Source organism: Scyliorhinus canicula, chromosome 7 (genome assembly GCF_902713615.1).
Source record: "Scyliorhinus canicula chromosome 7, sScyCan1.1, whole genome shotgun sequence".
Classification (NCBI taxonomy): domain Eukaryota; kingdom Metazoa; phylum Chordata; class Chondrichthyes; order Carcharhiniformes; family Scyliorhinidae; genus Scyliorhinus; species Scyliorhinus canicula.
In genome coordinates this window covers 134,890,907-134,915,511 of record NC_052152.1, presented here as the reverse complement: position 1 = coordinate 134,915,511, position 24,605 = coordinate 134,890,907, and the positions used below count along the sequence as shown (strand labels likewise).

At 47.5% G+C, this 24,605-nt stretch overlaps 1 protein-coding gene and 1 long non-coding RNA gene across 9 annotated transcripts in view; one reads left to right on the top strand and one right to left on the bottom strand.

The window, feature by feature from the left end:
- LOC119969397 overlaps positions 1–23,436 on the top strand; it is a 34,774-nt gene extending 11,338 nt beyond the window's left edge. The window contains exons 2-3 of the long non-coding RNA XR_005461342.1: positions 7,596–7,678; positions 22,613–23,436. This is a non-coding gene — a long non-coding RNA (uncharacterized LOC119969397). The remainder of the gene's footprint in view (positions 1–7,595; positions 7,679–22,612) is intronic.
- LOC119969395 (engulfment and cell motility protein 2) overlaps positions 3,870–24,605 on the bottom strand; it is a 242,824-nt gene continuing 222,088 nt past the window's right edge. For 4 of the 8 annotated variants that reach the window (XM_038802980.1, XM_038802988.1, XM_038802986.1 and 1 more), the window contains 3 exons: positions 22,598–22,680; positions 17,624–17,701; positions 3,870–7,119 (listed from right to left, as the gene is read on the bottom strand). In XM_038802980.1, the coding sequence (XP_038658908.1) occupies positions 6,919–7,119; positions 17,624–17,701; positions 22,598–22,680 (362 nt within the window). In that variant the 3' untranslated portion in view covers positions 3,870–6,918. The remainder of the gene's footprint in view (positions 7,120–17,623; positions 17,702–22,597; positions 22,681–24,605) is intronic. The other 4 variants (XM_038802983.1, XM_038802982.1, XM_038802984.1 and 1 more) reach the window with 1 other exon arrangement.

The window sequence follows — 24,605 nt, the reverse complement described above, 5'->3', positions numbered from 1 at the left end:
TCACATTCCAGGTTATCAGCTGGATCAGAGAGCTCCCTGCCCCCCTCCCCTGCCGATTAGCCATACCCCATCCCTTGCCCACCACCGGCCAGCGTCCCCCGCTCTGCCAGTTTCCCACGGCGGCAACTGCCCCCCCTCCCTCCAGCACCCCCTGCATCCTCCAGCTCCTTCCTGACCGTTTCAGCAGCAAGCCGGTACCCGCCCCCCCCCCCCCCCCCCCCCCCGGCTAGGACCCCTCCTAGCCGCGCCCCTCCCTCCATAGCACTCCTGTGAACCAGTTAACTTCTGCTGACCCCGGCGACTCCCGCCCTACCTCCGACTCCTCCCCACGTGGGACTACCCCTCCTCCATCGTGCCCGTCAACGGGTCCTCCTCCTCCCCCCCCCGCTCTTGCGCGGGAAAAGAAAACAGCCAGCAACGACCCGCGCTTTTCAGCCCCGACCTCACCCCACCATCTCCCAGCGCAGAAAGCCCACGCTTTCGCCTCGCCTCCTCTAGGGCAACTCCCATAGTCAGTCCCCCCCACCAGCTCCCCGTTTACCCCACTGCCCGAACCCGTCCACCAGACCCATACAGAAAAACCCATACAGAAAAGACAAATCGACATCACCACACCCACCCTAAGGCCAATCCACATCCTACATTAAACCAAGCAAATACAAATACAGTATTATACAGCATCCCCCATCTTAGACCCTCAGTTTGAGTCCAATTTCTCGGCCTGCACAAAGGCCCACACCCCCTCCGGGAACTCAAAATAATGGTGCCGATCCTTATAGGTGACCCACAGACGCGCCGGCTGCAACATGCCGAACTTCACACTCTGTCTATGGAGCACCGCTTTCGTCCGGTTAAACCCGGCCCTCCGCCTCGCCACCTCCGCACTCCAGTCCTGGAAGATCCGCACCTCCGTGTTCTCCCACTTGCTGCTCCGCTCCTTCTTGGCCCACCGGAGCACACACTCACGATCCACGAACCGATGAAACCGCACCAACACCGCCCGGGGCGGCTTGTTCGGCTTGGGCCTCATAGCCAGAATTCTGTGGGCCCCCTCTAACTCCAGGGGCCCCTGGAAGGACCCAGCCCCCATCAGCGAGTTTAACATAACCGCCACATAGGCCGCCAAGTCCGACCCCTCCATGAGGCCCAGGATCCGCAAATTCTTCCTCCTCGACCGGTTGTCCAGCTCCTCGAACGCTCCTGCCATCTTTTATGGAGCGCCTCGTGCATCTCCACCTTCCCCGCGATGGCCACGGCCTCATCCTCCCTTTCGGAGGCCTGCTTCTGCAGCTCCCGGATCAGCAGCCCCCTGGGCTGTCTGGGTCTCCATCAGCTCCCTGGTGGTTACCTTCAACGACTCCAGCAGCTCCAACTTAAGCTCCTGGAAGCAGCGCAGCAGAATCGCCTGCTGCTCCTGAGCCCACTGCCTCCAGTCCTCATGGTCTCTGCCGGCCGCCATTTTGTCTTCCTTCCCCCGCTTTTTCACGGGTGCTTTCTCCGTTTTTCTCCTTACCCCACTCCTCGTTCGGACCATAGGACCGTAGGTGTCGACTCCTGTCCTCTTCCCACGTCAGGATTTGCCGACACAGCTCCGTTGGGGGCCCTGAAAAGAGCCCCAAAGTCCGTTCTCAGCGGGAGCTGCCGAATGTGCGGCCTAGTTCCGCATTGCCGCCACCGGAAATCGAAGGGGCGGTTTCAACAAGACTTTTCAGGAGCAAGGTACAGTTTGGCATGATGTACCCAGCTCGATTGTGGGTCACGCATGATGAAAAAGAACATTATTTCGATATGCCAGAGGAGGCGAGTAACTTTTTAAATGGCCAACGGACTGGCGACATTTGAGGATTTTGGGTGGGTTGACCTGCATGGCTAAGCTGTGAAATTGTGTTCGGGGGGGTGGGGGGTGAGGGTTTGTTTGGTTTAGTTTGCGGTTGTTATTTTTTATTATTCACTTTGCACATTTAATGCATAGTTGTAGGGCGGGATTCTCTCAGCCCGGGGCCAGGCCGGAGAATCCCCGTGACTGGCATGAATCGCTCCATGCCGCCCCAACGGCCATTGGCACTGGCATGGTTGGTGCGGCGCTGGTCATGGGCCGCTCTACGGGGCCCCCCCCCCGTCGATTCTTGGAGCGAGATGGGCCGAGCGGCCGCCATAAAAAACCCAAGTCCCGCCGGCGCCGTTCACACCTGCTCTCAGCCGGCGGGACCTCAGCGTTGAAGGATCTGGGGGCGCCCTGTTTGGCGGGGGGGGGGGGGGGGGGGGGGGGGTGTCCGACTCTGGGGTGGACCTCTGATGTGGCCTGGCCTGCGTTAGGGGCCCACCAATCGGCAGGCCAGCCTCTCCGGCTGGGGGCCTCCTTTCATCTGCGCCGGCCCCTGTAGCCCTGCACCATGTTGCGTTGGGGCCGGCGTGTTGAAGGGAGCCACTGCGCATGTGCACGTTGGCGCCGGTGCCACTGTGCATGCATGGATCCTGTGGCGCAGTTCACGACAGGATCAGCAGCTGGAGGGGCGTGAACTGCTCCAGTGCCATGCTGGCCCCCCGTAGGGGCCAGAATTGCTGTTCCGGAGGCCGTGTTGACGCTGCCAAGAAACGCGATGGTGTTTCCGATGGCTTCAATACTTAGCCTCAGGATCACAGAATCCCACCCGTTTTGTAATATCCGCTGCTGCGCATGGGGTTAGGCATTGGGGGTATTGAACACATGTTGGTATCAATCATAGAATCCCTGCCGTGCAGGAGGTTATTCGGCCCATCGAGTTCACTCCGACTCTCTGAAAGAGCACCCCACATAGGCCCACCACCCCACCCCAGCCCCACTTAATCTTTGGATGCCAAGATCAATTTCTAGCATGGCCAATCTACCTGGTATGGTGGAGTCGTGGAGAGGTGGGGGAGGGGAGACGGGGATGAAAGAGTTTGGTGGTACGTGTTTGAAGTAGAGTGGAGGCAGGGGGGGAATTTATGGGCTGTTTTAGAAATGAAGTTTGATGTTAGCTTCAGGAGGGTCATCCTGCTAGGTGGACGCGGTTCACCTCCTTCAAGAGCTGGTAAACGTCAGCAGGGAGGGAGGTTGGGGGACGTCATTTTGTTTTATTCACATTTTATTTTATATTGGTTATAAAGTGGGTCATGGGGATTGGTAAGGTGGAGGGGTGATTTTATTTTACTGGTTATTGTATGCAGACGGTTGTAATGTGTGTTTTGTATATAAAATGAAAATGTCCTGAATAAAAATATTTTAAAAAGTTTAAATAGCAATGGAGATGGAGGGGGACTGGGAGAGAGCTCTATATGATCCGGAGGTGGATTGACATGTTTCTAATAAATGTGGCCTAACAAAGGCATAGTATCCTTGGGTATCAAGCCAATCCCAAGGCTGATGATGTTGCAAAACAGATAGTCAGGACTGATGGAACTTTCACATTTGCTAATAAGCCCTTGCAGTCAAAACACAACTTCACTAATTCCTTTTATGCTCACGGGATTTGTGGGTCACTGGCTGGGTCAGCATTTTTTGTCCATCCCTAATTGCTCTTGAACCGAATGGCTTGCTAGACCATGACAGAGGGCATTTAAGAAACAACCACTTTGCTGTGGGTTTAGAGTCCCATATAAGCCAGACCAGGCAAGGATGGCAGATTTCCTTACCTGAATCTTCAGTGAACCAGATGGGTTTTTATGACACCATTAGACTTTTCATTCAAATTTCACCATCTGTTGTGGTGGGAGTTGAACTCAGGTACCCTGAGCATTAACACTGGTTCAGTGACAATACTACTACACCACTACCTCCCTGTTCATCAGTGCGAAGATCGCAGGGTTATTTAGTTATCCCAGTTTTCAGTACAAAAATGAAGATTCAATACAGCAGGATTGTTCTCTTTATTGTGTAAATAATACCATTTCATCTTTTAAATCTTATCAGCCATTATAACACTGACCAATTAACAGTACGACAGACAAATATTCTCCCAAATGACATTAAAAATAGCTTCACACATAAACCCCAGTAGGGATCACTCATCTAGGATTGTTACAATGGAATGATCAAAATATATTGTTAAAATATTTTTGATGCCAATAAATTTAGGTTTTAAAAACTGTGGGAGCCTTTCGACTTCAAACGCCCGGGGAGAGTCAAGTTTAATTTAGAAAATGATGTTCACCGACACCCAGAGGAGGTCACTTCCATTTTCGGCAGGATCCTTATCGAAGATCATTCTGGCTTCCCAGCTGATCAGCAGGGACCTCGAGTGATCTCCACATATGTTCCTACTAGTTCAAAAGTGATTGAAGCCTGAACACAATGGATTGACAAGCACGGAACCACACCGTCCAGACATCAGAGTTAGTAGCAACATTGGAAAAGGGAACTTATTTTTCAAAATGGTGGACTGTTTCTTGAAAAAGCAAGTGCTAGGAACAACTTGTACTTAAGCTCACAACAGTTGGGTAACTGCAATTAATTCTTGTACTTAGCCAAAAGCCACAACAGGATAAATCATACATTTCTCGGTTGGTTTTGGAGGGGTGAGGCAGAGAGAGCACCTTTTTGATCCGTCCAATGCATATTTCAGTGTTTTCCAAACTGAATAACTCTTGCACTGACTTGATTTCAAGCAACTTTCTTCTTTTAAATATTTGCAGTTTTTCCTTTACATTTCTTTTCCTTTTGCACGAGTGATTATGTTTATTCGAAGACCAGATCTTGCAGATCGTCATTCACCCAAGAGGAAATTATTCCCGCTATTTACTGCACTGGAATCAATTGTTTTAAAATCTAATGCATAGTTATTTCGGAGCAAAAATTATTCAATCAGAATCCAATGATACTCTGTGGGAACAAGGGAACCTAATTAAAATTCAATCTATTTTGTAGTTGTTACTAAAAAGGCACAATTTCCTGTATTTGTTTACGTGGAAACCTCTTCCTACTGTATAATTTTAAAGTTCTTTGATAGGGTTGCAGGTTCTGATTAGTTTGATGTTACATTGCCTCCTACCCAGCTGACCTATAATCTACCCCTCAGCGGGTAACAATAATACATTAGTGCAACATTTTTAAGTGTTGAGAAATATAAATGTTGCATTCTGAAGCTTCTGATTCATTCCCAATCTATCCAAGTTTTGTAAATATAAAAACATATTTTTCAATAAAATGCCTCATGTGTCAAGTGTAAACTGCCTTTAAGATTTCTGAAAAGTGCAATCTTAACCTTCAATCAACAAAGACCGTAAATCTGAAGCATCATGTTCTCAGTTAGAAAACCATGGGTAAGTTTGGGTACGAGATGAAGTTGTCTGCATCTCATTATGTTTTCCCTTTAATTATCAATTATCATCACACCAAGTAAAAAAAAAATACACAAAGCAACAGTACAAACTTTTGAACTGAACGCAAATTGAGCTATTTGCTCCAGATAATTCAACTTCTGCTATGTCATAATTAAACAGCGGAAACATAGTCACTTATTTTAAATATGTGCAGCAAAGAGACTTTTGATTTTGTCACAAGAAAATACAGGTTTGCTATTGAGAGGACGATAACCCCATATGTTGATAATATTACCTTAGATTAATAATACTTGTGGATACAAAGGAAGCTCTATAACTGATAACTATGCATTATTAATGGATAGCTTAGATACAGCAACATTGGAGCCTCTCTCATTAGAAGGCTCAAAAGCAGAGCCAGTCTTCACTGACAAAGTGACCATTGGTTTCAGTATTAATAATCTAGTTGATTCAAGTACCTATTTAAAATTGGTGTCCTCACCTTCGCTATTCGAATACTCTTTGAATTCAGTGTCTGTAATCGAGACAATTCATGTACCTGTTCAGTCAGTGTCCTTACAGGGACCAATCGAGTACCTTTTGATTCAATGTCTATAAACCAAACTATTCAGGTAGCTATTCTGCTCAATGCCCAAGATCTTAAATAGAAAGGTGGGAAACAGAAAGGCTAAAAAGTATCTTTGCCAGAGCGCCCATGTTCTTAAAGGGGCCTAGATCAACCATAGTCTTCCAGCACCATCCTTAAATGTGCGCCTGAACTATCCAACTTATACAATGGGAAAATAAGAATAAAGGCATAATCACAAAAGGATTAAATCAAAGCTCGAGAACTTCATAAATGGCATTGGATTACAGCAGCGATATTTACAAACAAATTAATGACCACTTATGGTCCACCACCTCCTCATCTGCAGAGTTGCACCTCCAGGTGCCTATGCACTTCACTTTGCAACCTGCAAGCTCTGGGATGGTGCTGATGCAGAGATTCTGGGGAGGGTAAACGGTGATTAAAGAAGGGACTGCAGGCTTCCCTCAACCGCGTCACTGCTCAAGATTAGAGCGTTCAAAAGGATTGTACAAATTATTCCTGGGTGAGAGCCACAAAGGCACTCGAGTATCAGAAACTGAAGGAAGCTTTCCTTGTATATATTTTCTATGACATTCACACGTACTATATACAAGAGAGATTATACAAACACAATCCACTGTCCCACAATGGAACAATAGGATTGAGTAACATTTGATGGATGATTGTTTGCATACAGTGAAAAAGTCTACATAAGCAGGCTGGCCTACTAGAACATTAATAAATTATCAACCATCATACAAACTTCACTGTACCAAATCACATTATCCACCAAATTTTCAAACCTGTCTAAAATATTAAATACAGAATTATTTCTGAAGGGCCCAGCTGCCTGAGAACCCCCCCAGAGCAGAGTGGAAATGCAGCAAGTTTGGCCCTTTGTGCCTTGTTACTCTGCCTTTCCACTACTTACAGCACTTCACTCAATGGAGTAAAGTTTCTTCAACAGCTGGTTGAACAGAGTAACACTTGGCTCACTGGACATTGCAGTGTTTTAAAAAAAATTGTGTTTTGTGCTTGCAAAGTGCTGCTCAGCCGTAATGATACACAAAGTCATAGCTGCTGGGTTCTTTGGGGATGGGGGGAGGTGTCTCGGGGATCTGGATGTTCTCTAGGTCGAGTAGGCGCAGTTTCATTTCCATACTCAGTAGTGTGTCCAGGTCGTTCTTGGTCAGGTCACTGGTCATCTCTTTTCCCAGCAAGGCGTTTAGTCCATCAGTCCAGATACAGTACTGCAGGGAACACAAATTAAATATTAAAGAATTCAGAAAGCTTAAACCAAGGGGAAACTGTTTCGAGACAGCGATCTCCTTCCTGCCAATGGATCACATACAGCTTACAGAACGGGAAATGGGAAGTTAGCGGGCGTGGGTCAGATTGTTGCCAACAATCGCTGTTCGACATGGGTGCGGAGGTAATGGCACTGTGGGTCGGACCCACCTTTGGGCGGAGAACCCCTAAAGAAGTAGGGGTGTCCTGACCAACTTTTATCCCTCAACCAACATCATTAAAACAGATCGTCAATTCCTCAAGGCTGTTCGTGGAACCTTGCTGTAGGCAAACAGGCTACCATATTTCCTACTGTGACTTCACTTGAAAAGTACATAGTATAAAGTGCTTTGTGGCGTGGAGAGATTGTAAAAGGCTGTAAATAAATACAAGACTATCTTTATCTTTCATTATGACATACATTTTTCATCTCGAGAAGTTACGCTGAAGACATTCAAAATAAAGATGACAGGAATGGAAAATCAAGCTGGCTCCAATGGTCTCATTGGCATATTTGCTCAGGTAAATTTGATCTCACTTAAGCTTTGATAAAAAGTGTATATAAATGTTGGAGTTTGCCAAAATAAAGATTAAAACAACATTCTACAAGAGTCAAGCCTCTTAACCAGCTCCATAAAGAGTTAAATAGGCCATTAATTGATGGCAAGTAAGCTTCCCATTCCCTCCAGCCCTTTGAAATTTCCAATTTGTTCCAGAAGTATCAGGATTCCGAGACTATCTGCGGGACTATGATTTTGAAATAGTATTCGCCCTTGAAAATTCTCTGTTCCTAATAATAGATTCTAATAACTTCCTAACAATTGATATTAAACTAATAGACACACAATTTCCTAATTTATACGATTTAAAGGTCAAAGAGATAATGCTACTGGACATTTTCCAATGCAAGGGGCTGAATCAAAAGAGATTTTTTTCACATATTCCCTGTTTGTAGCTTCTACAATTTCCATCGTCTCCCTTTGCTGTTCCTTAGATCTCTTACAGTCAGAAGAATCTCTACTATTCTTTCTCTTCTCCATCTTCTATTTTAGGTTTATATTATCTCTTACTTCCTCTTCTGACCAATTTGTTTAATTATACAAGTACAACTCTTGCCCTTTATGGGTATTTAGGTCTATCAAATAGTTCGAACACCTCCCAATACACATCTGTGCTTCCATCTGTTAATAGTTTTGCCCATTTGACCAGTGTCAAACTTTTGCTTCATCCCTCCAATGTCTACACTGCTATATTATTAAATAATTCAGACTCATTAGTTACCTCTAAAATGGCCTGCTCCCTTGTTGGTTCACAAACACATTGTTTTGTGTCAAATCTCAAATACATTCAAAAGATTCATTACATTTGGAACTTGAGCTATGTGAATATTTAAGTCTCCTATTATTAGCTCTTTGGTTTTTGCAACAAGCTTCCCTAAAGTTTATGGATTCTATGACTTTATCACTATTTATCAAGTCTGTAGACAACTTCCAAATTCCTGCATGCATTTGACCCATCATGCATGTGCTCGGTCTCAAAGAGCTAACAATTAGTCGCACTCCTCATTCTTTACCCATAGCTCTGAAAGTCTTTCCTTTTTAAAATAAATTTCCAATTAAGGGCAATTTAGCACACCAATTCGCCTACCCTGCACATCTTTTGGTTGTGGGGGTGCGACCCACACAGACATAGGAAGAATGTACAAACTCCACATGAACAGTGGCTCGGGGCCGGGATCGAACCCGGGTTCCCGACGCCGTGAGGCAGCACTATTAACCACTGTGACTGGGCCACCTTCTTTTCTTTTTAAATAGAGATCAATTTTCCTGTCCAAAGTTACTATTGGATTGCTTCAACCATCTTTACAGGCTGTGCAATTCCAAATCATAACTTGCTGGATATAAATTCCTCCTTGTTTTCCCCTGGCTTTTTTTGACGGTTAGCGGTTCTCTGGTCACCAACCCTCCTACAGTGGAAACAGTTTCTCCCCATCTATTCTAGCAAAACTCAAAATGATTTTGAAATAATCTAAATATTTCCTTTAACCTATCCTCTCAGCTTCTTTAGTCCTTCATCCCTGGTACCATTCTAATAATCCCCCCCCCCCCCCCAACCAAGCAAATTTCACCTTCTCCAGGGCCAAGAACTCCAGTAGGTCCCCCTGCCACACCGAGGCACAGGGTAGAGAAGCTGACCTCCGCTACAACAAGACTCACCTACGAACAATCAGCGAGGCGAATGGCTGAGACATCTGGCCCGCACCTGTCTGCAACTCTGGCCGATCCAACACCCCAAATATGGCTTCCAGGGGACTGGGCTCCACGTCAACATGCAGAACCCGCGAAATGGTGCTGAAAACAGCGCTCCAAAACCTTTCCAGCTTTCAGGACCAAAGGATATGTGCATGGTTCGCACATCGCTCACAGATAACCTCCACCCCCTCAAACAGCTGGCCCATCCTCGAGTTTGTCAGGTGCACTTTGCACACCACCTTCAACTGTGTCAGCCCCAGCCTCGCATACAAAGTCAAGACATTCACCCTCCGCAGCACCTCACCCCCCCCCCCCCCCCCCCCCCGACTGCCATCCCCTCTGCAGCACCACCTTCCCCGGCCATACAAGTAAATAAATCGGCCTATACACCTTCTTGAAAAACACCTTCGACAACAAGACCGCCAGGCACTGAAACAGAAACAAGAATCGCGGTAAAATGCTCGGCACTGCCTGCACCCGGCCCGCCAGCGACAGAGGAAGATTATCCCATCTCGACAAACCAGCCTTCATCCTCCCCACCAAGCTAGAGAAATTAAACTTCTGAAGACCTCAGCCAGTGATTTATAAAAAATATATAGATCCTTGTTTTTATAATCTAATTATAAAGCCAATGATCTGGTATGTGGGAATCTGTGAAGCATTTATGCTAACCACCATGCTACCGTGGGCAGCACGGTAGCATGGTGGTTAGCATAAATGCTTCACAGCTCCAGGGTCCTAGGTTCAGTTCCCGGCTGGGTCACTGTCTGTGCGGAGTCTGCACGTCCTCCCAGTGTGTGCGTGGGTTTCCTCCGGGTGCTCCGGTTTCCTCCCACAGTCCAAAGATGTGCGGGTTAGGTGGATTGGCCATGCTAAATTGCCCGTAGTGTCCTAAAAAGTAGGGGGGGGGGGGGGGTTTGTTGGGTTACAGGTATAGGGTGGATACGTGGGTTTGAGTAGGGTGATCATTGCTCGGCACAACATCGAGGGCCGAAGGGCCTGTTCTGTGCTGTACTGTTCTATGTTCTATGTATGTCTTTGTGAACAAAACAACTTTGTTAATCTTTCCTGCCACCGTCAAACATTATGTGTATGAATGCCAAGTCTCTCTGTTCATGTCTCTTCTCTCTCTTTGCATACCATGCCCTCAGAGGGCATTGGTGACCATGGACCTCCATGTTAATCTTGCTCTGGAGACGCGGATCATCTCCATTGATGGTACATTCATCCAGTTTGCGAGACTTTTTGGAAAGATTGTACTGGTCCGCGTTGATCTCTTTTACTGTCAATCTTTCCCATTGGCTTCAGATTTTCAAATCATGATCATGGTCAGCAGAGTTCTTTTAATTTCGGATTTTACCAGCACCTCTTCATTAGTAGTGTGAGAGAGAGTTGGGAAGGTGGTGCGGAGGGGGATAAACGTCCATGGGGTCTTTAGGGACTTTTATGGGGAACTGTGCCGGTCTGAACCCCTGGTGGAGGGGAGGGGGGGGGGGGGGGGGGAATGGGGCGCTTCTTGGACAAGCTGCGATTTCCGAGGAGGGGCAGGTGGAGGGACTGGGGGCGCCGATTGAGCTGGAGGAGCTGGTTAAAGGGATAGGGAACATGCACTCGGGGAAGGCGCTGGGGCCGGATGGATTTTCGGCCGAATTCTATAAAAGGTATGCGGACCTGTTGGGCCTCCTGTTGGTCCGGACCTTTAACGAGGCAAGGGAAGGGGGGGGCTTTGCCCCCAACTATGTCACGGGCGCTGATTTCCTTCATACTGAAGCGGGACAAGGACCCTCTGCAGTGTGGGTCATATAGGCCGATCTCGCTGCTAAATGTAGACGCCAAGCTGCTGGCAAAGATCTTAGCCACAAGAATAGAGTATTGTGTGCCAGGGGTCATTCACGAGGACCAGACGGGGTTTGTGAAGGGAAGGCAGTTGAATACTAATATACGAAGGCTCCTCAACGTTATTATGATGCCGGCTGTGGAAGGGGAGGCGGAGATAGTGGTGGCATTAAATGCGGAGAAGGCCTTTGATAGGGTTGACTGGGGGTATCTGTGGGAGGTGTTGGAAAGGTTTGGGGAGGGTTTTGTCCGTTGGGTGAGGTTGCTCGACGAGGCCCCGATGGCGAGTGTAGCCACGAATAGGAGGAGGTCGGAGTACTTTCGACTGTACCGGGGGACGAGACAGGGGTGTCCCCTGTTCCCCTTGCTCTTTGCGTTGGCAATTGAGCCCCTGGCCATGGCGTTGAGGGAGTCAGGAAACTGGAGGGGCCTGGTGCGGGGTGGGGAGGAGCATCGAGTGCCGTTTTATGCGGACGACCTGTTGCTGTATGTGGCGGACCCGGTGGGGGGATGCCGGAGGTGATGAGGATTCTCAGTGAATTTGGGGGCTTCTCTGGGTATAAGCTGAACCTGGGCAAGAGCGAGTTGTTCATGGTGCACCCGGGGGATCAGGAGGAGGGGATTTGTAGGCTCCCACTGAAGCAGGCAGGGAAGAGTTTCAGGTACCTAGGAGTCCAGGTGGCTGGGAGCCCTGCACAAGCTCAACCTCACAAGGTTGGTGGAGCAGATGGAGGAGGAGTTCAAAAGGTGGGATATGTTACCGCTGTCACTGGCGGGGAGGGTGCAGTCCGTTAAGATGACGGTGCTCCCGAGGTTTTTGTTCCTGTTCCAGTGCCTCCCTATCCTTATCCCGAAGGCCTTTTTTAGGAGAGTTAACAGGAGTATTACGGGATTTCTGTGGGCGCATGGGACTCCGAGCGTGAGAAGGGTGTTCTTGGAACGGGGCAGGGATGGGGGGGGGGGGGGGCTGGCGCTGCCCAACCTCTGTGGGTACTATTGGGCTGCCAACGCAGCGATGGTGCGTAAGTGGGTAACGGATGCGGAAGCGGCAGCATGGAAGAGGATGGAGATGGCGTCCTGTGTGGGCACGAGCCTGGAGGCGCTAGTGACAGCGCCATTGCCGTTCCCTCCAACGAGCCCGGTGGTGGCGGCTGTCCTCAAAATTTGGGGGCAATTGAGACGGCATAGGGGAGAAGTGGGGGGCTCGATGGAGGCCCCGATACGGGGGAACCATCGGTTTGTTCCAGGGAGCATGGATGGCGGATTTCTGGGCTGGCACAGGGTAGGGGTTAGGAGGTTGAGGGACCCGTTTGTGAATGTGAGGTTTGCGAGCCTGGGTGAGTTAGAGGGGAAGTTTGGGCTCCCCCGGGGAACATGTTTTGGTACATGCAGGTTAGGGCGTTTGCCAGGTGGCAGATGGAGGGGTTCCCCTTGTTGCCCCCACGTGGGGTACGGGACAGAGTGCTCTCGGGGGTGTGGGTTGGAGGAGGGAGGATTTCGGACATATACCGGGCAATGCAGGAGGTAGACAAGGCCTTGGTGGAGGAACTGAAGGGTAAATGGGAAGAGGAGCTGGGTGAGGAGATTGAGGAGGGGACGTGGGCGGATGCCCTGGAGAGAGTGAATTCCTCCTCTTCCTGTGCGAGGCTTAGCCTCATACAGTTCAAGGTGCTGCATAGGACCCACATGACTAGGACGAGGATGAGTAGGTTTTTCGGGAGCGAAGACAGGTGTGCTAGGTGCTTGGGGAGCCCAGTGAACCACTCCCATATGTTGTGGGCGTGCCCAGCCCTGGGGGTGTTTTGGAAGGGGGTAGCAAGGATGGTGTCAAGGGTGGTGGGATCCAGGGTCAAGCCAGGCTGGGGACTCGCAATTTTTGGGGTTGTAGTGGAGCCGGGAGTGCAGGAGGCGAAAGAGGCCGGTGTCCTGGCCTTTGCGTCCCTAGTAGCCCGGCGGAGGATTTTGCTTCAATGGAAGGATGCGAGGCCCCCAAGCGTGGAGGCCTGGATCAATGATATGGCGGGGTTCATCAAATTGGAGAGGGTGAAATTTGCCCTGAGGGGATCAGTACAGGGGTTCTTTAGGCGGTGGCAGCCTTTCCTGGACTTCCTGGCGGAACGGTAGGGAAATAGGCCGGCAGCAGCAGCAACCGGGGGGGGGGGGGGGGGGTTTGGTTCGTTGGGAGGGAGAATTGTGTACTTGGGTTTATTGGATGTGGCGGGTGTTATCTCTTTCCTTTTTGTTGTTTGCTTTTTTTGTTTTTGTAGTTGCTTTTGTAGTTGGCTGGTTGTTGTTCTTGGGTTTTTACCATGGTTGTTTTGTTAATATTGTTTTGTTGTTTATATTTTGTGAAAATCTTAATAAAAATTATTTTTTTTAAAATTAGTAGTGAGAGATGCAAAAATATCATTAATCACCTCAAACTCCTGAAGACTTTCTGTAATAGTGAGCATTTTCTTTGACATAAGTGTTGTATGTTTTGCCTGATCCTATTGTGTACCCTTTGAGAGTGCCACCATTTTTGTTTCAACCGATGTTCCCATTTAAAATTGATATTGCCTCTAATTTTCCCTGCCAAAATATATTGCTGTACACTTCTTTGCATCACATTACATCTGCCATGTGTCTATCCATCTACAGAGTGGGTGTGGAGAATCTAGAATTTGGTCACTGTTTAAAATTAAGGGGTTGCCCAGTTAAATCGGAGATGAGGAGAAGTTCTTTTCTCGCAGAGGGTCACGAGCCTATGGAACTCTCCTCTTCAAATGGCAGTGGAAGCAGAGCCTTTGAATATTTTTAAGGCAGGGTTAGATAGATTCTTGATAAGCAAAGAGGAACGAAATGTCGTTGGGGGTAGGCACGAATGTGGGGTTGAGGTTACAATCGGATCAGCCATGATCTTATTGAATGGCAGAGCAGGCTCGAGGGGCCGAGTGGCCACGCCTGCTCCTAATTAGAATGTTTCTATTTCACCAGTTGGCCAGTGTTCTCATGGAGTCTGGCTATCTGCCCCCCCCCCCCCCCCCCCCCTCTATTAGAAAACATTTTCAAGCTTTGTGACAGCTACAAACTTTAAGACAATGCCCCCTAGACAAATGCAAGGATTTATTTTCTCTCTCAAAGTTCTGCCTTCCCAACTTTGCCATGTACAAGCCTAACTCAATATACACCGCAGGGGGTTCTATTTAAACAGATGGTGGGACAAGAATAAACAGTAATTGATGACAATTATCCTCCTTAGCATTTAACTGTCCCATAATCATGGCAGTAATCCAACTTTCCCTATTTTTACCATTCTGTCTTCCACACTGCTAATCACATCCTTATCATTCTGCACCTATCAGTGTGACATGCACACAGCCACTGCTTTCTGCCTCTCCATCCCATCAAGGTGGGAAGGATAATGCAGAATAGGCAAATCTCAAATGTTAATGCCTACTTGTGCAAAGCAGCAGATAATGGGTTTCACAGAATGTTCAAAAGCATTAATTTGCATGGAAAAGATGGGGGAGTGCGAGGTGATCCACTTCATACCGGGGAAAGATGAATCAGAGTGCTTTTTAAATAGGAAGAAAATTAGTAACTCTAGAGGAGCAGTGAGATTTTGGGTCTATGCAGAAAAATCACAAAAAACTGGGCATCAAGAACACTTTTAAAAAAAAAAGGCTAATAAATGGTGCAATCAGGGTTGCAACTCCGGTTTCCAATCTCTCTGGCCAATCTTCCGATGGAGGATCCTGTAAAATTCACTCAGTATAGGAACAGCAAAACCAATCTGTGCCGAAGCCAAGCTCCTGTTTACAGCAATGGCTGCTATATTTTCGTAAGCGTTTAAATGCCTCAAAGCTTCTCAGTGTGTTAATGAATGAGTGAATGGGCGAATGTGCAGGTGTGTAAGTGGATGAGGCAAGTGACTAAATTGGTAGGGTGGCAGCTGGGAAAGGAGATAGGTGGGCAGGGTGATGAGGTCAGGTTGGGGGTCGGGGGAGATTAGGGGGTGGGGAATCAGGTGGTGGGGGCTAGTCAGGTTAGACTGTGTGTGGGCCAGCGGGGAAAGAGTCAGTAGTCAGGGGGTTGAGGGGGTCAGTTGCATAGTTACCCAGAAGTTAGACTTAGACTTTGCTGTCGTAACATTTTGCAGGGCAACTATTCAGGTAAATAAGTCGGAACATATTCGGAATATAGTCGGAATAAGTTCGACTGATTCAGAGTTGGAGACTTTTTCAGAGGACATTGGGGAGCAGCAGAATTGCCCATTGGAAGTTCAAACTTCCCAGGCAATTCCCACTGAGTCAGCAGGCCAGGATTTCCGAGACGCATCCCCGTTTGTACATCTGGTTTCCAGATGACCCGGAGATCAGAATATCTGGGCCAAAGTTGATTCTTTTTCCCTCAATGGACTGTAATAAAAAGAGATGGGAGCTCTGGTTGGATCCCAATTGGAGTACCACACTCATTTCTGGGCACAACACCTCAAGAGGGTCTACCAGAATTGTAATAAGGCTAAAAGGGTTAAATTATGAGTGCAAGTTGCATGGACTAGCGTGTATTCCCTTGAATCCAGAAGATTAAACATACAAAATGTATGATTCAGAAGGGGCTCATTTGGCCCATTGTGTCTGCCAGCTGCCAAGGAGTCATCTGGTTATGCCACTTTCCAGCTCTTACTCTGTAGCCCTGTTGGTTACAGCACTTCAAGTGCATATTAAATAACTGTTTAAATACGATGAACATTTTTGCTTCTACCATCCTTTCAAGGCAGTGAATTCCAGGCCCTTCCCAGGTGATAAAAATATCTCCTCAAAACCTCTAATCTTTCTGCCAGTTACTTTCCAACTATACCACATGGTTACGGACTTCTCTGCTAATGGGAATATCGTAAGAAGTCTTGCAACACCAGGTTAAAGTCCAACATGTTTGTTTCAAACACTAGCTTTCAGAGCACTGCTCCTTCCTCAGGTGAATGAAGAGGTAGGTTCCAGAAACATCTATACAGACAAATTCAAAGATACCAGACAATGCTTAGAATGCGAGCATTAGCAGGTGATTAAGTCATTACAGATCCAGAGATGGGATCGGATGAGATAGGATTTCGCAAGCAGAATCGCCGAGGAGAAACTTGTAGCCAGGTTCCGCACACATGAGTGCGGCCTCAACCGGGACCTGGGATTCATGTCGCATTACATTCATCGCTCACCATCTGGCCTGGGCTTGCGAAATCCTATCTCATCCGATCCCATCTCTGGATCTGTAATGACTTAATCACCTGCTAATGCTCGCATTCTAAGCATTGTCTGGCATCTTTGAATTTGTCTATATAGATGTTTTTTTTTTAACATACCTCTTCATTCACCTGAGGAAGGAGCAGTGCTTCGAAAGTTAGTGTTTGAAACAAACCTGTTGGACTTTAACCTGGTGTTGTAAGACTTCTTACTGTGCTCACCCCAGTCCAACACCGGCATCTCCACGTAATAGGAATATCCACCTTATTTCAGAATTTTATGCACCTCACTTAAATCTCGCTTAGCCTCTTTATCCTCTTGTTCCTTATGTATTTATGAAACACCTCTGGCTTTACCATGATTATACTTCTCAATATGTTTTCTTTCCCTCTCTTTGCTTTTCTAACTTCCTTCTTAATTTCGCTCCTTCACTTTCTGTACTCTAAAAACTTTCTGCTATGTTGTGCATTTTGCATTGATCTGAACTTTCTTTCATTTGTCCTATCCTAGTCTGCATGCACTTTGCGAATCCTGCACTTTTTCTTTCACACAGCATATTTGTTCTAGATCCACTCTCTCTCCTTGAATACCTTCCACTGCCCCAACACTGGTTTCCCATCAATAATAAAACAGAAAATGCTGGAAATTCTCAGCAGATCAGACAGCATCTGTGGAAAGAAACAAAGTTAATGGTTCACGTCGATGACCCTTCTGATCATTGTCCAGCAACCTCTGCGAGAAATACAGACATGTGGACACTGGGCAAGGACATGGTCAGGTGTTATTGCGATAAACTCCTGGTGGGCCTGTGACACCCAGAGACAAATTCACAACCAGCGACTACCAAGGCAAGGTCCTAGACTGTGTAGCTGCATGTCTGCATCTTCAGGGGAGGAAAGTGTATTGTGACGGTGATAAACTGCAAATATAAATGAATATATATACAGCATACACAAAGAACAAATTTCTGCGGCAAATCAGAATGAGACCCTTTAACGTACGGTGCTGTGCAACACACCAACAGGTCTAGACGTCCAAATATTACTCTCTATCTGACATGGTGGATAATATGTTCACTATGATCATGTTGTCGGTAGTGTAGATTGCTACTTGAGTAACTTCTCCGTCAAACCTTGCATTGAACAGCGATCATTTACCTCGTATTTGTTTGGTGCAATGAAGTTCAGGGCCTCATCAGGGTCATGAAGGATGGAGAAGGCCAACTCTTGAACTTCCTGTAAAAACAGAAAGAAAATGTTATACAAAAAGTACAGAAATAAGTGGTTCCTGCTAACAAACTCCGTTGTCCTGGTGCTCAGAGGTTAAATCATTGATTTTTACTTTTTCTGTGATGCATTTTTCACAGAATAATCAAGGATAACCTACTGCAATATCAGATTGAAACAATTACGAGTTATTTAGTTATAGTGTCACACTGGGGAAAGAGAGAGATCTTGTGGCACAGTGGTAGCTTCTCTACCTCTGGGCTGGAATCTCCATGTTTGAGCCCCACTTGGGGACTTGATGGCCATGGAATTTGATGGTTCAGTCTGTAAACCCTTTTTTAAAAAATTCATTTTACGGGATGTGGGCATTGCTTTATAGACCAGTATTCATTGCCCATCCTGTTGCCCTTGAGAAGGTGGTGGTGAGCTGCCTTCTTCAACTGTTGCAGTCCATGTGGTGTAGGTACATCTAAAGTGCTGTTAGGGAGAGAGTTTCAGGATTTTGACCCAACGACATTGAAGGAACAGCGATATATTTCCAAGTCAGGATGGTGAGTGGCTTGGAGGGGAACCACAGAATAGAACCATAGAATCCCTGCCGTGCAAAAGGAGGCGATTCGGTCCATCGAGTCTGCACCAACCATCTGAAAGAGCACGCTACCTAGTTCCACCCCCTGCCCTATTCCTGTAATCCCACCTAGCCTGCACAACTTTTTAAAATACATTTGGTGTACCCAATTCATTTTTTTACAATTAAGGGACAATTTTAGCATGGCCAATCCACCTACCCAGCACATCTTTGAGTTGTGGGGGCGAAACCCACGCAAACACGAGGAGAATCTGCAAACTCCACATGAACAGTGAACCAGGGCCGGGATTGAATCTGGGACCTCGGCGCCGTGAGGCAGGAGTCATAACCACTGCGCCACCGCGCTGCCACTAGCCTGCACATTTTTGGACACTAAGGGGCAATTTTAGCATGGCCAATCCACTTAACCTGCACATCTTTGGACTTCAGGTGGTGATGGTCCCAGGTATCTACTGCCCTTGCCCTTCTAGATGGTAACGGTTGTTTGGAAGGAGCTCCCCAAGGTGCCTTGGTGAGTTCCTATCATGTATCTTGTAGATGGTACACACGGCTAATACGGTGGTGGAGGGATTGAATGTTTGTGGAAGTGGTCTGCTTTGTCTTGGATGGTGTTGAGGAGTGTTGTTGGAGCTGCACTCATTCAGGCAAGTGGAGAGTATTCCGTCACACTCCAGATTTGTGCCTTATAGACAGTGGACAGGCTTTGGGGAGTCAGGAGGTGAGTTTACTCGCCGCAGGATTCCGAGTCTTTGACCTGCTCTTGTAGCCACAGTATTTATATTGCTAGTCCAGTTCAGTTTCTGGTCAATGTTGATAAATACCTTCTAATACACCGGATGGCAGGTGATAACAGTGGGATAGTTTCCTGGTCAGCTATGCTGCAGACGGAAAAGGCAAAACACTGCAGTACTTGCCAAACATAATCATGGACCCATTCAATGAAAGTCCATGGTCGGTATTGCCCTCTTAGAGCATGATACCCGAAGAAGGAGCTCACATTGGGACCCATGAAGTTGCCCATTTTATACACTGATGTAAAGTCTTGCCTTAGAGAGCAGCACGGTAGCATGGTGGTTAGCATAAATGCTTCACAGCTCCAGGGTCCCAGGTTCGATTCCCGGCCGGGTCACTGTCTGTGCGGAGTCTGCACGTCCTCCCCGTGTGTGCGTGGGTTTCGTCCGGGTGCTCCGGTTTCCTCCCACAGTCCAAAGATGTGCGGGTTAGGTGGATTGGCCATGCTAAATTGCCCGTAGTGTCCTAAAAAGTAAGGTTAAGGGGGGGGTTGTTGGGTTACGGGTATAGGGTGGATACGTGGGTTTGAGTAGGGTGATCATTGCTCGGCACAACATCGAGGGCTGAAGGGCCTGTTCTGTGCTGTACTGTTCTATGTTCTAAATAGTAAAATCTCAATTTTTTACAGGAGATTTTACACAGACCGATATTAAGAGTTCAATAATATACACATACATTGTAGATACACTATACATATATTTTCATATATTCATAGGTATTTTGTTTTAATTCTTTCATGGGATGTGAACATTGCATTTGTAGCCCATCCTTAATTGCCCTCGAGAAGGTGGCGGTGAGCCACCTTCTTGAACCACTGCAGTCCATGTGGTAGAGTTACACTCACCACCACTCTGCTTTTTTGTATAATGTGTACAGGAAATGAAAGAGATATCTGGATGATTAACAATAGATTGAAGCTCTGACAACAAGCTCAGTGGTGATGTGGAAAGCAAATCCAATGTTGAGGCCAATTAAAAGGTTAATATTGAGTTGAAACACTGTGGTACTCCTGCCACTCCATAACTCATTGATGCAATTGCACTTGGGATACTATAAATAGTTCTGGGTCATCACAGGACAAAAAGGATGGCCGGGATTCTCCCCTATCCGGCGGGGCAGGAGGTCCCGGCGTGTTGGAGTGGCGTGAACCACTCCGGCGTTGGGCCGCCCCAAAGGTGCGGTAGGGGCCAAGCCCTCACATTGAGGGGCTAGGCCCGCGCCGGAGTGGTTTGCGCTCCGCCGGCTGGTGTGGATGGCCACGCCAGCGAGCCATGGCTGAATGGACTTCGCCGGTCGGCGTAAGTCCGCGCTTGCGCCGGAGCGTCAGCGGCTGCTGACGTCATACCGGCGCATGCGCAGGGGAGGGTGTCTCTTCCGCCTCCGCCTGGTGAAGAGTGAAGACCATGGCGAAGGCGGAAGAAAAAGAGTGCCCCCATGGCACAGGCCCGTCCACCGATCGGTGGGCCCCGATCGTGGGCCAGGCCACCGTGGGGGCACACCCGGGGGTCAGATCGCCCCGCGCCCCCCCCCAGGACCCCGGCGCCCACCCGCTCCCGCCGGTAAAGTAGGTGGTTTAATCCACGCCGGCGGGAGAGGCTAGTCAGCGGCGGGACTTCGGCCCATTACGGGCCGGAGAATCGCTGCAGGGGGCCCGCCGACCGGCGCGATTCCCGCCCCCGCCGAATCTCGTGGGGCGGAAGATTCGGGACACGGCGGGGGCGGGATTGACGCCGGCCCCCGGCGGGGGGGTCGGAGAATCCCGCCCGATATTGCAGCTATTGAATATACAGAATGAGTGAGGGGATGGAGCAATTGAATTCTGAGAAAGAATTACATAAAGTGGACAAGCCCTCACTGAAAAAGAGGACAGGATATGATTTAAATGCTGTTTTAGGATTCGAAAGTAACCAGATAATGCAGATCACAATGAGTAGTTTGTTCTTGTCCATAAAATCAGAGGACACAATTCTGTCTTGAAGGGACGTAAATCAAAAACAAATCTGCGGAAACATCCATCAAACCAGGTTCCAGACGGAGACAGTGGAAACGGATAGTATAGTTTCATTTAAAGGCAAATGAGATGAGATATGAAGGAAAGGAAAAAAAGGCTTGAATTTTTATTACACCTTTCATGACCTCAAGTCACTTTTGAAATTTAGGAAATGCAGCAACCAATTTGTGCACAGCGAGCTCCCACAAACAGCAATGCGATGGATGACCACATGATCTATTCTTATGATGTTGATTGGGGGATAAATATTGTCTAGGACACGGTGATAACTTCCTTGCTCCTCCTCCAAACACAGCCATAGAAACATTTATATCCACTTTAGAAAGCAGATTGTGTCTTGGTTGAACATGATCTGAAAGACAGCTCCTTCGACAGTAAAGCACTCCCAACAGTGCCGCATTGGAATGCCAGCCTAGGTTTTGTGCTTGGCTCTCTGCACTGGAAACCACAATCTTGTAATTCAAGAGGAGAGAGTGCTATCCGCTTGAGCCACAGCCGACACCGATTTTATTTGGCAGTAATGGCCGTGATCATCCCGAAAGGGAACTGAGTCCGGTCATGAGCGTGTTTAGCCAAGTGTTTCCTGGCGCTCGGAGTGCCGGGAAACCCACACTATTGAACTACCATTCCGGTAGATACAGGTCTCAGTGGGGAATTCCCCGACGAGGCCGCACTTTGTCCCATTTTCGGCTCCAAGCGCCGGCGATTGAGACGCCATTTTTAAACAACGTCCTGACCTCTCGACCTCCTCAAAGCCTCAACTAACCTGTAGGGGTTACTCAGTTCCCCTGTAACTGCGCTGGGTGCCCCCAGGCCCAATCCGCAGCACGGGCAAAGTTTCAGCATGGCACCTTGGCAGTGCCAACCTGGCACCCTGGCAGTATCAACTGGGCACCTTGGCAGTGCCAGGCTGGCATTACGAAGGTGCCATCCTGTCCAAAGGACAAGCACCTGGGAGTCTCTGATCCCCAGGGAGACCCACATGAGTGTTGTTCCGTCTGGTCCCAGTTTATGGAGACCAGCACTGAATGGCCAAGACGTACAAAGGTGAGGGAGTTCGATCCCACGCCTTGGGTAGATCGTGGGATTGCAGATTTGCCAAAAGATGATGCGCTCACAATGGGTAGGATTAACATCGTGACATCTTGCGAGACGTAGCGAGCCGGGTTGATCCCAAAGAGGGATCTCCCGGCATCCAGTGACCGCATTGCGCCGCACTGCTTTTCGGGTGTTACATGGCCGGTAGATTGCAGGCAACATTTCGTACCATATGACCAATTTGAAAAATGACTCATGGCAGCATGTTTGGAGAAAACAGATGAGTTTCCCAAAAGCTCGCCACCTCTTGGGTTTTCTTTGCCTCATGATTGAATCATTTGTGGACTGATTGGCAGAAATTGATTTTTATTATTTGTCAGATGAACCTTGATCAATCTCCATCCAATAATTAATATGTCCCGATACATAATATAACATGTGCACATACTTATACATACAAAGAGTTAAACTGTACCTTATTTTGTTTTAGGGCACTTTTTTCTCTCATGTGGGGGCAATCTTTCCCAGTTACCACAGCTTTGATATCTGCAACAGGAACTAAAGAAAAGGAGAAGCTCACTAATGAATAACACTGACCAGAGTGTTACAGCGTCTAGAGACCAAAAGTATTCTGGTGTACTAGTAACCAACATGTATAGCTATGAATTATTAATCAGAGTATAATGTTAATGTACAGCAGAATTTAATGTCATTTGTTAAAAATTTCAGGTTTGCTCCAGATACTCTATGTTCAACCCCACTTGTCTTACTTGTAGTCAGATCATGTATACTTTAAAATCAGGTTAATCCTTACTCACCATGGTCATACGGCAGCATGGTTGTCTCTATTAAGAAAGGAAACATTGCCTTTCTACCTCTCTCTTCAAACTTGTCACATTGTACTGCAGTGACCAACAGAGTGTAATGTTTCATATTAGTAACCAATAAAATGCAATGTAATGCACTGGTAACTGTTGAGTGACAGATAGTTTACTTGTGACCAGCACAATGCCATATACGTCAGGATTTTTAAGATGGTGTTTTTTTCCCCCCTGCCAATAGTGGCTACCCTGCGGCCATTCAACACACCCACATGCGAGAAATTGGCTGCAGCCGGGCCATCCATCCCTCACTCGGGAGGAAGTCTGCCTCAGAGAGCTATTGGCCAATCTGAATGGCCAGCTGTTCTCTAGGGCAAGGAATCAAAGGAAAATCTTTTGGATAACTTTCTCTTATAAGACTAAATTAAGTAGGATGTTCTTTCCAAGGGTCGGTACAGACTCAATGGGCCGAATGGCCTCTTTCTGCACTGTAAATTCTATGATTCCATGATAAATTGGGGGTGGTGGTGGAGGGGTGGTGGTGGGGGGGAGGGGGGATACAGATTCTATATGGTTCTGCAAAAGGCATGAAAGGCCAACTGGGTTTTCCTTCTATTTTTGTGCAATAATCGTCCTATGAGGTAAGCAAAAGATCGGAGCTGCACAGGGATAAAACCAGAGTTACAGTCACTGAAGAGTTTCTAATCACAAGTGCGAGAAACCTGAACTGGATGGTGAACTTAAATGGGTGTTGTTGCTCTCCAGATTCTGAAAGCTAGTGGAAAGTTTTATATATTAAAAAATGTAATCAAAGTAACAGAATGCTGGGCTTTATCTGAAAAGGGTTGCATCGTGGGTGGTACGGTAGCACAGTGGTTAGCACTGTTGCTTCACAGCTCCAGGGACCTAGGTTCGATTCCTGCCTTGGGTCACTGTCTGTGCAGAGAATGCACGTTCTCCCCATTTCTGCGTGGATTTCCTCTGGGTGCTCCGGTTTCCTCCCACAAGTCCCGAAAGACATGGGGCTGGATTCTCTTCCCCGCCGCGCCACGTTTCAGGTTCACCCCGCCGGTGGGATGCTCCGTTACGCCAGCTAGTCAATGGGGTTTCCAATTTGGGGCAACCCCACACCGTCGGGAAACCTCCGGGCTGCCGGCAAAACGGAGCATCCCGCCGGCAGAGAATCCAGCCCATGGTCGTTAGGTGAATTGGACATTCTGAATTCTCCCACTGTGTACCCAAACAGGTGCTGGAGTGTGGCGACTAGGGGATTTTCACAGTAACTTCATGTACCTGTCAGGCAGGGAGGAAGTTATCGAGCAAGGGAACCGTGGTTTACTAAGGAAGTTGAAGCACTTGTCAAGAGGAAGAAGAAGGCTTATGTTAGGATGAGACATGAAGGCTCAGTTAGGGCACTTGAGAGTTACAAGTTAGCCAGGAAGGATAGGATCAAGGAAAACCCTAAGGCTTTTTATAGGTATATCAGGAACAAAAGAATGACTAGAGTAAGATTAGGGCCAATCAAGGATAGTAGTGGAAAGTTGTGTGTGGAATCAGAGGAGATAGGGGAAGCATTAAATGGATATTTTTCGTCAGTGTTTACATTGGAGAAAGACAATGTTGTCGAGGAGAATACTCAGGTACAGTCGACCAGGCTAGATG